The sequence below is a fragment of the Eurytemora carolleeae genome, unplaced genomic scaffold (genome assembly GCF_000591075.1).
Source record: "Eurytemora carolleeae unplaced genomic scaffold, Eaff_2.0 scaffold372, whole genome shotgun sequence".
NCBI classification, from domain to species: Eukaryota; Metazoa; Arthropoda; class Copepoda; order Calanoida; family Temoridae; genus Eurytemora; species Eurytemora carolleeae.
Window position 1 is genome coordinate 267896 of NW_019396349.1, and position 12221 is coordinate 280116.

Consider the following 12221-nt stretch of genomic DNA (forward strand, 5'->3'; position numbering starts at 1 on the left):
CTTTTTAATGATACTTCTGTGTACTTTATCATTCTTATTCGCTTCATCGTGAATTTTATAATGAAAGTGTTGTAAAGTAATTATCGTGCTATAAAGTTAAATTAACTGTACATTATAGCACGTGTGCTATGAAGTTTTGATTGGTTCCCGGATTTTCTCAAAAAAAAATTTCAATTGAAATAAAAATAAAATTGAAATTAACTTCATATTTTGACTTCTGCTTTGTTTCAATGCTTATTTGATCTAGGAATTGCCAATGAAATAAGACAATGACACAAACGTTTCATAAAATTACCTATAACACTATTATTTTGGCACAACGTAAAATAAAGTTTTTGGCCTTAAATTTTCTCTTTATCTCGAAGGTTCTCGCCTTTTTAGATAATATTTTGTTCCTCGCTAAAGCTCGGGACAAACTTAAATCTAAAAAGGCTTATATCTTCCCGATAAGAGAAAATTTCTGTCCAAAAACATTATAACACTGCGAACCCAAATATCAGTGTTATAAATAGTTATACTGGGATTTGAAAAGTTTATTAAACAAACTTTTATCATTTAACTAAATACAATTTTTAAAAAATTTGATAAATCACTTAATTCTGATTTCTGATGAATTCTTCTCATTGGAATGAATTCATTGTTCACAGTCTAGAAAAATTCAGGAATCTTTAAAAGTTTTAAAGTGTGATACGTTGATTGCCAGAATTAAATGAAAAAGAAAGACGACTTATAATAACCCATATCGTGCATCGACAAAATTAAGTTAATGCCGCATACAAACGTATAACAAACATATAATGTTGACTTTTTTCTAAATCAAAAAATGTTTGCTATATCTTGTGATAATTTTTAAAAAGATTTATTTAGATATTTATCTCATACACTTTATTCTGAGCTTTTTACAAAACATTGACTAGTGTCTTGCTTTAACTGAGAAATATTTCTTTAAATTTTAGCTTATAAACTTTATTATATGCTCGTTACAAAATATTAACTATTGCCATTTGTCTTACTAGAATTGTAAAAGATTTTTATCAAAATATTATATATAAAACATTATTCTGAACTATTTACAATATATTTACAATCTCGTAAAACTATCATCTGAGTTATATACGAAATATTGACTAATATCATAATATAATTGTGAGAAAAATAAATTTAATAAGAATTATCTAATAACACTTTATTCTGGACTATTTACAATATATTGACTATAGTTGAGAAAGATCCTTATTAGATGCTCTAAGACTTATCTGACTACCAAGATTCTTCTTGAGAGTTTGTATGACGTCACCAGCTGACAGGTTACTCACACTGCCGGTCAGTCTGGAGGCTACAGAGCATAGTAATCCTCTCATTTTGGAGGACGACTTGTAGGAGGACTCTGCCTCCACTTTAGTTGGAGGAGGTTCTTCGATCTCGGAGCTTTCCTCATACTCACTTTCATCTTCATCTTCATCATCTTCTTCTTCAGCAATAACATCAAAATATTTATTGATTGAATCCAGAACCCATTTTCTATTTTCTTGGGATTTCGGAGGGAGAACTTTTTTATTGCTTTGAATTTCCGAATCTTTGTGAATTATTCCGGAGCCTCCGAATTTATATTTCGGAGCAGAGGTTTCAAACATGGCCTTTACCATTCGGTTGGAGGCTGAGAGGTCGGTTAGGGTTTTTTCATCGAGGTCAACCTTTAGCATCTCTCCTGGTATACCAACACAGCTGTTTGACCTCCTAAAGAAAAATACGTCTTGATTAATTCTTATAATACGTCGGGCTGTCAATAATCTATATTTATATATAGATTATATGATAACATATGTTTATCTGTTTGTATGTCTAATCATAACTCAGAAACTTGTTGACTGATTTTTCTCAAAGGAATGGAGTTTTTACCCAAAACTCACAGTTTATAATCCTTATATCTTCACAATCTGATGGTGTGAACCTTTGATATTTCAGACTTAGACTTATTGATCCAACAAAATTCATAGTTTGAATTATCAAAAGTCTACGACATCGAGTTCCAAAAATCCCGGGTTCGAAAATCTGAGTTTGTGACAAAAACTCAGTTCCTTTAGATCAGGGAACTCGGTAGAACCACAAGAATGTTCTGAGTTTCAAAAATTCTAAGTTGAGTTGGTTGACTTTTTTAGAGAAAATGTAGTTTTGGGGTAAAGCTGGGTTACCAAGCTAGGGACAAAATAAAGAAGAACAGGTAGTTAAAAAAGGATAAAAGAAAGGAAGTCTTTGCCCGAAACTTAAATTGTCTAATCCCTATATCTTTACAACCTGATGGTACAGACCTTTGATATTTTAAACTTATAGATTAGCTGATCTTTCAGTGAAATATCTAAGATTTACGAATTTGGGTTGCAAAGATTTAGGGATTAGAAAATCCGAGTTTGTGACTCAACTTCTTTTAGTAATATTCATGAAAACAATTTGCAACTATATTGCGCGCAAAGAAATTAAGTCTATGCCACAAACTCTGATTTTCTAATCCCTATATCTAAGTTTGAATTATTAAAGGTTTACACCAAAGATATATGGATCAGAAAATTTGAGTTTGTGGCAACGATTTAATGTCTTTCACTCAGTTTCAATCAGAGTAAGACACACTACATTGTATTAAATCTAAATTAAAATTAAATTTTTAGAGGATGTACAATCTATAACAAACAATGAAACCAAATTTCTTAAATATAATAGCTAACCTCATGACGGGGCCAGGTCTAGTCCTTGATTCATTAATCTGACTGCTCCCCTTGTCTAGTTTATTAAACCCCTTCATTACAGAACATTTTCTTAATGCTTGGAGTTCAGAGCTGATGGTTTGAGAACCATTAAAATCTTCTTCAGAAATCTCAGATTTATTAGATTTTTGCCTCAACTTTGGAATTAAATCCTCACTACTTGAATCCGAATCATCATCAAAGTTCCTGGGTTTAATTTTCTCCTTCCCTTCAAATGTTGAGGTTAAAAAGGATTTGAAATCCTTCTTTCTCTCAGGAATCACGTCCCTAAAGTCCTGATCAACGCTGCTTCTCCTGGTACTGGAGAATATACTACCGGAGTCAAACATCTGCTTTATATTGGAGCAGGATCCGGAGACGGTTGGTAAATCCATCTCCGACCTACTCATTCCAGGCTTGGAGTCAGAGAAATTTAGCACTCTAGACTTGGAATCTGTATATTTCTGGGAAATTTTTGATTTCTTCATGGTCTGAAGAATGTTCATTAGACTGGAGAAAGAACCAGTTTTTCTTTGGTTTTTCTCCGGGGTTGATTCCCGACTGGAATGGATTAGATCCAAGTATGCATATTGTTCCTTCAACTGTTGTTTATATTCTTCAAGTTCTCCGTCAGAATCTGATATATCTTCTAAATCCTCGTTCTCTGATGGGAGAGGCCGGGTTGGTTTAATAAACTGGTTTAATCTTGGAGCAGGTTGCTGTGGTGCAATGCTTAATCTTTGTTTGGACAAGTTTTCAGTTAAACAATCTTTACTCCCGCTTATAGAGTTGTAAATCTTTCTAGAATAGGAGTCAACTTTCTTTATGGGATCTTCTAACAGTTGTTTCACAGAACTTTTCTCTCTTTCTGCATCGCTTGGTTTCACAGATTTTAAAGGAGGTTTTGGATCCTTAGGTTTTATACTTTCAAGTAAATCAGGTTTACTCTCAGACCTATTCATAAAATGCTTCTCCCAAAAGTTAGATTTTTGATCTTCTTTATTCGACGATAAAGATTTTTTACTCTCTCCATCTTTTTTCTCTTTTTTAAAAACCTCCAAAGTACGTTCAAACGCCGCTTTATCAATTATTACTTGAATATTTTCTTTTTGTTTTGTTGCAGAGTTTTCACCTTGTTGGAGGAATTTTGTAGGATCAAGTTTGTTTACGGTTATCCTATCAGGACTTGTTGGAGTTTTTAAACTTTGTTTTAAATGTTCTTCAAATGAATTTTGAATGTCTTGAATATTGAGACGGTTTATAGCTGTTGGTTCATCTTTCTCTGCTACTTTCTTCTTTTTATTTTTTATTTTATTTTCTTCACAAACAAACTGAAGATATTTTTCCATTTCTTGTTTATAAAGCTCAAAGTTCTCCTCTTGCTGTTTTAATATCTGTTCTTCTTCAACATTTTTGAGTCTTTTTAATTCGGACGTAATTTTTTTCTCCATATTTTCTACTTCAAAGTTGTGTTTCTTGAATATTGGCTCATCATCTTCATCAATTTCGAGATCTGTATTTTCATTTGTAGGATTAGTATCATCGAATTCTCCAGAAACAACAGAACCAGATTCTTTGCTAGCTTTCTGGCATTTACTCTGAAAATGCTTTGCCCAAAAATTAGATTTTTTTCCCTCAAGTTTTTTATTAATTGAGTTTAACAATTCTCTCTCTGCTTCCTCTCTTTTTTCTTTCTCAAATAAACGAATTGTTTTTTCAAAATCAGATTTAGATAAATTCAAGTCTACAACTTTCTTAGATAAAGAAACATATTTGTCCTGTTCCTCTTCTTCTTTATTTTCATTTTCAAAAATTCCAACCGTTCTCTCGAAAGCAGCTTTATCAATGATCACTGGAACATATTCCTTCTTTTTGGGAGCTGAACTTTCATCTTGTTGGAGGAATTTTGTAGGATCAAGTTTGTTTACGGTTATCCTATCAGGACTTGTTGGAGTTTTTAAGCTTTGTTTTAAATGTTCTTCAAATGAATTTTGAATGTCTTGTATATTGAGACGGTTTATAGTTGTTGGTTCATCTTTCTCTGCTACTTTCTTCTTTTTATTTTTTATTTTATTTTCTTTACAAACAAACTGAAGATATTTTTCCATTTCTTGTTTATAAAGCTCAAAATTCTCCTCTTGTTGCCTTAATATCCGTTCTTCTTCAACATTTTTTAGTCTTTTTAATTCCAAACTTTTCATTTTTTCTACGTCATTTTTTCTCATTCCATTTTCTCTTATGCTTTCTCCCGCCTCACATAAAACCTCAGAATCTTGAAGGATCGCATTTTCTTCAAGATCGGACTTTTCAAGTGAATGATCTTTTTCTGCTAAATCCGAACTCTTCTGTGGTTTATTCATAAAATGTTTTGCCCAAAAGGTCGATTGTCTATCTTTTTTCTTGGATAATTCAGCAATCCTTTCCTGCTCCTCCTTCTCTTTCTTTTCTTTTTCAAATAAACTAATTGTTCTCTTTAACGCAGTTTTGTCTATTATAACAGATATGTTCTCTTTGGTTTTAGGACCGGGGTTTTCAGTTGGTTGAAGAAACTTAGTGGTGTCTAGTTTACTTACTGTAACAGCATCTGGACTGGTTCCTCCCGTAAATGTCTGTTTAGAATTTTCTTCAAAAGAGTTTTGAATATCTTGAATATTAAGGCGGTTTATCATGGGAAAATTTTCTTCTTTTTTGGCAGCTTTATTCTTTTTCTTTTTAACTTTGTTCTCCTCGCAAACAAATTGAAGATATTTTTCCATTTCCTGTTTATAATTCTCAAAATGTTGCTCTTGTTGTCGTAAAGCCCTTTCTTCTTCCATATTTTTTATTCTCCGAAGCTCTGAATTTATCTTTTTCTCCATGCTTTCTACTTCCGCCTGTTTTTCCTTGATCCCGGAGCATGTTATATTCTCCTCCTTATCAAAGAGAACCTGGGAGATAAGATAGTTTTGCATTGCCTTTTTATTCATTTCTTCCTTGCTTTCAGAGCTCGAGACATTCATCCTGGTTATCTTATGATTTTCATTGTTGAGTAAACTTTGCGATTTTTTCAGGTTTTCTTTCGACATTTTATGAAGAATTTGCTTCGATCTGTGAATAATGTTTCTTGTTCTTTCTTTCATTATTCTTTTCTTTTCTTGAAGATCTTTTCTGGCTTGTTCTTCCAGCTCCGCAGCTCGGGACAGTTCTTCAAACTTTAGAGCCATGGAGTTGTTTGCTATCTTCTTTTTGGGCTTTTCAATCTCTTGTACATTTTCTTTTTTCTTTTTCCCGTCAAACAGTTTTTTGATTTTTTCTTCCAATGTTTCTTTTTTAAATTTTTCAACCTCTTTTATTTTTCCTTCGTCAATTTCAGATTTCAATTTTTTCTGTTCTTCTTCTTCCAATTTTTTTCTTTCCATCAATGCGCTAGAAATTCTCTTTGCTTCTTCAAACTTAAGAATTCTTTCCTTCTCTTCTTTTCGTCTTTGTCTCTCTGTTTCCTCTTTCCACAATCTGGCTTTCTCAAGTTCTACAGCTCTCAATCTTTCTTTTTCCTGATCTTCCTGCCGTTGTCTCTGCTCCTTTATCTTCTTCTCTTTCAGTTCTTCTTCTAATTGTTTAGCTTTCTCTTCTTTGAGTTTCTTTCTCTTCATCTCAATTGTTTCCTGCATTACTTTCTTGATCTCCTCTTGCTGCTGCCTCCTTGTTATCTTCTTCTCTTCCTCTTCAACTCTTCTTTCTTCTTCTTCTTGCTCCTGAACAAAATTACGAATGACCCGAAGATAAAAGTGTTAATTATAAAAGTCACTCAAGCTTCTTTTAAAGGTAAACTCATTCAAATCTCGAATATTAACCGATAAAAATAGCAGAACAGTTAATCTCCTTGCTAGATGATGATTTTAATTCATTCTTTCCTTTTAAAAGTTTCAAACTTGATAATAATGGGCTATTTATAATCAATATCTTGTAAATTGATAAATCTTATTATTTATGATTATTGATTCGTAGCTCAAAAAATATAAAGGAAAGAAGCTATTGGACTAAACACCACTTTCAAGAGACATTTTCGTTAACTATCTAAAATAATCACTACATGGATATGGCTTTGTTTTATTGTATTTTGAAAATCATATTTTATTTATTTGGTAATTTTTGAAAATTAATCTACTTGAAACTTTCAAACTCAAGGAGCTACTAATCTGATTAGTTTATTAAAACTTGAAATATTTGCTGGTTCCTGCTAAAATTCGAATTGGAAACAGTTTAAATCAACCAACCTTGAGTCTAGCGATCTCTCTAATCCTCTCCTGTTCCCGTATCTGCTGAGCATGCTTAGCTTCTAGTTCAAGAATCTTATTCAGTTCCTCTTGAATCTTATTCTTTATCTCCGCTTCTTTTCTCATCTTCTCTTCTTTCTGTTTCCTCTCCTCTTCAAACCTTTTTACGTTCTCCTTTTCCCTCTCATTTATTTTTCTCAGGGTTTCTGCGATTTCATCTTCGATCTTTCTCTGTTTCATCGAGTTTACAGTTTGTTTAATCTGGTCGGAGTAGGACGGAGAACTGGGTTTCTCCATGTTCTTCCTCTTCTCATATTCGGCTGCATAGTCCTGAATTAGGAAATGTTGATCGTGCATTTTTTTATATATCAAGCAATCAAACCAAACAAGTTTTTTTTCACAATTCTTTGTTTTATGAGTTTTCTGTAATTCTAACGGAGGTAAATAATTTATTATAAAAAATTTCTAACTTTGTATTTTAGATTTATTTCATATATTATGATCTTGTAAACCTGAAATAAAGGATATTTTTTGGGGTCCCGGTTTTACTTAGATTATTATTTTTGAAACTGTTGGCATTAGTTTTAGGGAAAAAACAATGATGAAAGAGAGATAAATCCTTCTCCTAATTTCTAACTAAGCCTTATGTTTATCAGAATTGGTTAACATGTAAAAGAGGAGAAATATTAAAGCAAGGTTTAATAAAAAAGAATCAATATCTCCATTAAAAAAAAGGTTATGGAAATGCGTTTCAATTACCACTCCCCCCCTCCCTCTCGAGTCAACTTTAACAAAGAAATATATATTTACACTAGATATATAGGTTTCGTTAATGTTATTTGTAAAAATAACTAGATGTACATCATACAAACATTTTTTTCTCGGATTGAAAACTTCTTATAACGTGCTTTTGCTTTACTCGTGTGTTTTTAATCCCTCTAAAATGAATTGAATTAATATTGAACCGTAAGTTTTTCAAGATTAACAAGAATAGTTTTTTTAAGAGTAGGGATTTTCAAAATCATTTTCTTAAACTAAGTCTAAAACTCACAAAATTTGTTTATGATCACATTTTGATGGTTTGGAAGATTTTTTATACCTTGTAACTATCAAGCGTGGAGAGAACTCCCGCATTTTTATCCATTTTCATATAAAATGATTGTTTAGAATTTAACAGATCTCAATGACAGTTCCGAGTTCAAGGTTGTTATGCAAATAATTGCATATTTCCAGACCTCGATGTATCCTAGTAAACTGAAAAGAGAATTTAAACTGACCGGAATTAGAGAAAGCAGGGGAAGGTCAAGTCTAAGGATATTCTATACTTTACGGGTTGGGAACAGGTGGGACAGGTTGGGAATAGGTGGGACAAGTTGGGAATAGCTGGGCCAGGTTGGGAATAGCTGGGTCAGGTTGGGAATAGGTGGGACAAGTTGGGAATAGCTGGTTATGAATACAGTTTAAACAAATGGGACAAATTGTAAATTGAAAAAGTTAGGTAAAGGTCTTCTTGAGATGGAATTCTTGCTTTGATTCAATATTTGAACTGGATTTAACATTCTGAAGTGTTAGTATTGTTTGGGTTTAGAACCGGTCAGAGTAGAAGTAAAGGTGGTTAATAACTTTAATAATTTAAGCGAATTAAAGGGATTGTTCTACAAATATAAAGGAAGGGGTATTTACTATCATTAATGACCAAAAAAATAACGTTAAAAAGCAAAACCTCAATCTTGATTTTTGTTTTTCGAAACTTTAAGATTATTCGCTTGAAATCTTACTTTTTCAAATATTCGAAAATTGTGCACAGTCCCGTTAATTTTAATTTGGTTTCCAGGCCTTGCTAATTTATTCTTACGTTTCACCATGAACAAAGGAATAGAGGAATGATGGTAGAACTAATAGGATTGTTTACATCTTACTGTGACGTACCTTTCGAACTTATCGTAAACAGTTACACAGACCGTAAACAAAAATCAGCATTCCTGAACAGGAGGGCCGGACCAGGGCAATTAAACTTTATGCTAAATGTTTACTATAAGACTTTTATAATTATGCAATCTTAACAAATCTGAACACCCTCTTATAAGTTTAAATCCTCCTTGAAAATGAAGTTGTCCATAAACTCACAAACTTTTTTTTCAAATGGTACAAACTGTCCATAAAAGAATTATTACCCTTGGTCTTCTCATGGTTTATGACGCATTTTCTTGTACTATCATTTTTAATTTAATCTAGGTTTCTTCAGCATTAAAATTTCTTTTAGGAAAAGTTCTAAAATAAAGTATAAAAAACGGAATGAATCTCAAGTATATTTAAATGTCATTGTTTAGTAATAACTTTCTATTTGTTGGGCAATCTTTAAACTGAAAAATATAAAATATGTAAAGGGGTAAAATATCAAACATGTCATGAATATATACTTGCAACTATGTTCATTACAAAAGTATGTTTTCTATATCAAAATTATGAATGGCTGCAATTCTTACAAAATGTTATTATTGTATAACTTGGGAACACAGGTTTGGCGTGAAACTTACCTTTTATCATTATTTATAAAAGTTCGTTTTGATTTTCTATTTCTATTATTCTGTTCTTGATTCTAGCATTTTAATAGTTCTTTCTATTAAAGTGACATTGGACGCTAAACTTTTGTTCTGTCATAATGAAAGAGTTCTAGCTCAAGTTCTAGTTGTAGTTCTAGTTCTAGTTCTAGTTCTAGATCTAGTACTAGTTCTAATTCTAGTTCTAGTTCTAGTTCTAGATCTAGATCTAGTTCTAGGTCTAGTTCTAATTCTAGCTCTAGTTCTAGTTCTAGTTCTAGTTCTAATTCTAGTTCTAGTTCTAGTTCTAGTTCTAGTTCTAATTCTAGTTCTAGTTCTAGTTGACATGAATGATGCAGAGTATGTTCTAGTTCTAGTTCTAGTTCTAGTTCTAGTTCTAGTTCTAGTTCTAGTTCTAGTTCTAGTTCTAGTTCTAGTTCTAGTTCTAGTTCTAGTTCTAGTTCTAGTTCTAGTTCTAGTTCTAGTNTTGAGTTGGTTCAATTTAATCTTCTTCTAAATCTGTATCTAATATATATTTATAGCTGGCTGGACCAAAATTAAATGGAATTTTTTTAGGGATCCCTGGGTATCCAAAGGGCAACAAAGGTTAAACAATTAGATTTGCAAAAATGTCGTATTCATTTTATCTTATAATTACAACCGTCGCGTCCGTAAGGATTTCGTCGTTATAACTTTGAAAAAGCTATTAAAATAGCCCCGAAATATATAAAAACTTTAATGATGGTATGATAACAGTAACAATAACAATAAAAATTAACAATAACAGTAACAATAACAATAAAAATTAACAATAACAGTAACAATAACAATAAAAATTAACAATAACAGTAACAATAACAATAAAAATTAACAATAACAGTAACAATAACAATAAAAATTAACAATAACAGTAACAATAACAATAAAAATTAACAATAACAGTAACAATAACCAAAACAACTCAATTTGTATGAATAAAAGGCTGAAATTTTTAATCTGCATTTAAACCCAAAACTTTTAAGCAGAAACTAATATATATATTTCTTGAAAAATATATAATAAGAAACTTCCAGGAGTTGCCCCTCCCCTCATATTCCCCTTAATATTAGCCCCCCCCCCATGGCCGTAATTATTATGGTTTACTGACTAACGAGAAGATATGGTATTCAGCTAGGAGTAATGAGTTTTGCAACTCGCAAAATTTAAATTTTTGCAAATTCATTTTATATGCTAGAGCCTACAATGCACTTAATTGGAAAAAGCTGAAAACCCAAACTTAATGAATTTTTCGAGTTTAAAACTTTTTAAAGCATTTGTTTTTCTAAATTAACCATTTTTAAAACTATTTCAATAAACATATTTTTTACTTTGGATTTAATATAGCTCGTTTTAATTTTTATGGAAGATTTCATGCGTTGATCTAATAAAACAATAAAACTTAATAGCACACTTCAAAACACTAAAATATTGCCTTAAATGAATTCTGTCTTTGCCACAAACTCTGATTTTTTAATCCTTATATTTTTGCAACTCAATGTTGTAGATGTTTCAAACTATGATTTCTGCCAGATCAAATAATCATAGTTTGAAATATCAAAGTTTTAAACCACCAGGGAAAGGGATTAGAAAAGTTTTTCCAAAAAACTTGATTCTATTGACTACAGTATTTTTTCGGTAAAAATAAACATTTTCATCATGCGGATATTTTCTATGTGCATGATTGGGCACTGAATTAAATCAACTTTAGCAGATTTCTAAACTTTAGTTTTTAGACCTAAACTACGCTTTTTAATCTTTATGGAACCCTTGGAACTAAGATTTTAAATCTATAGTTAGTGTAAGTGTTACAAAGGAATTGAGTCTTTGCCACAAACTCAAAGTTTCAAATGCAAAAATCGTGATGGTGTAAACCTTTGATATTTTAAACTTAGATTGTTTTGTCTAAAAACATTCATAGTTTGAAATATCTAAGGTTTACGACTTTGGGTTGCAAAGATATATGGATTAGAAAATCAGAAATTGTGACAAAGACTCACTTCCTTTCAACAGCTAAATTATGTGTAAAAACACTATAGAATCAGTTGTTTTATGGAATAATTGCAGGTGTCAGTTTAATGTGAAATCGATTTAAAGGCACTCTGGGCCGTAGTAAATTTGAATTCGAACAGGACCTGTCCAGTTTGTACCGGCCTGCCAGATAACAGCGTGTACTGACCCGATCCTATGGTACAGTACGTCGCTCTAACCAGACTAACATACGACAGGGGTCAATTTTCTTGGCATAATCCCGTCGGAGGGCTAACTATGACAACTCCCATGGCGCGTTCAGACTTTTTACATTACCCGGCCTAATCCTAGGCCTATTTTACCGACCCCACTGGCTTAGTACACCATGAAGGGACTGTACAGGTAAATTTAAGTGATCCTTCATGCAAAGGTGACAATACCCGATTCACAATGGTACCNTTGTCTGTATGAGTTTATCTGTAAATAGTTGTCTGTATGAGTTTATCTGTAAATAGTTGTCTGTATGAGTTTATCTGTAAATAGTTGTCTGTATGAGTTTATCTGTAAATAGTTGTCTGTATGAGTTTATGTGTAAATAGTTGTCTGTATGAGTTTATCGTATGATATTATGGTTGATGGTGCTCCGGGAGGCTGGCGGAGCAAGGTATAAATATTCAAGA

At 31.9% G+C, this 12221-nt stretch overlaps 2 protein-coding genes across 2 annotated transcripts; both read right to left on the reverse strand.

The window, feature by feature from the left end:
* Positions 1-1081: 1081 nt before the first annotated feature.
* On the reverse strand, positions 1082-6050 carry LOC111701479 (putative leucine-rich repeat-containing protein DDB_G0290503). The gene is made up of 2 exons (XM_023472776.1): positions 2721-6050; positions 1082-1737 (listed from the first exon to the last, which is right to left on the reverse strand). The coding sequence occupies exons 1-2, from the start codon at positions 5939-5941 to the stop codon at positions 1215-1217; spliced, it is 3744 nt and encodes a 1247-aa protein (XP_023328544.1). The 5' UTR covers positions 5942-6050; the 3' UTR covers positions 1082-1214.
* An 8-nt stretch (positions 6051-6058) lies between these two features.
* Positions 6059-8253, reverse strand: LOC111701480 (vicilin-like seed storage protein At2g18540; the record flags this gene model as incomplete). Its single annotated transcript, XM_023472777.1, has 3 exons — positions 8094-8253; positions 6995-7324; positions 6059-6472 (listed from the first exon to the last, which is right to left on the reverse strand). Coding segments are annotated over exons 1-3 (795 nt in total), but the record flags the coding sequence as incomplete, so codon positions are not given.
* Between the last annotated feature and the right edge of the window lie 3968 nt (positions 8254-12221).

Excerpts from the sequence above, each read along its gene's own strand:
- LOC111701479 (XM_023472776.1), bottom strand. The coding sequence starts at position 5,941 with ATGGCTCTAAAGTTTGAAGAACTGTCCCGAGCTGCGGAGCTGGAAGAA. Across the intron at positions 1,738-2,720 it reads AGACCTGGCCCCGTCATGAG|GAGGTCAAACAGCTGTGTTG; the intron begins GTTAGCTATTAT and ends ATTTTTCTTTAG.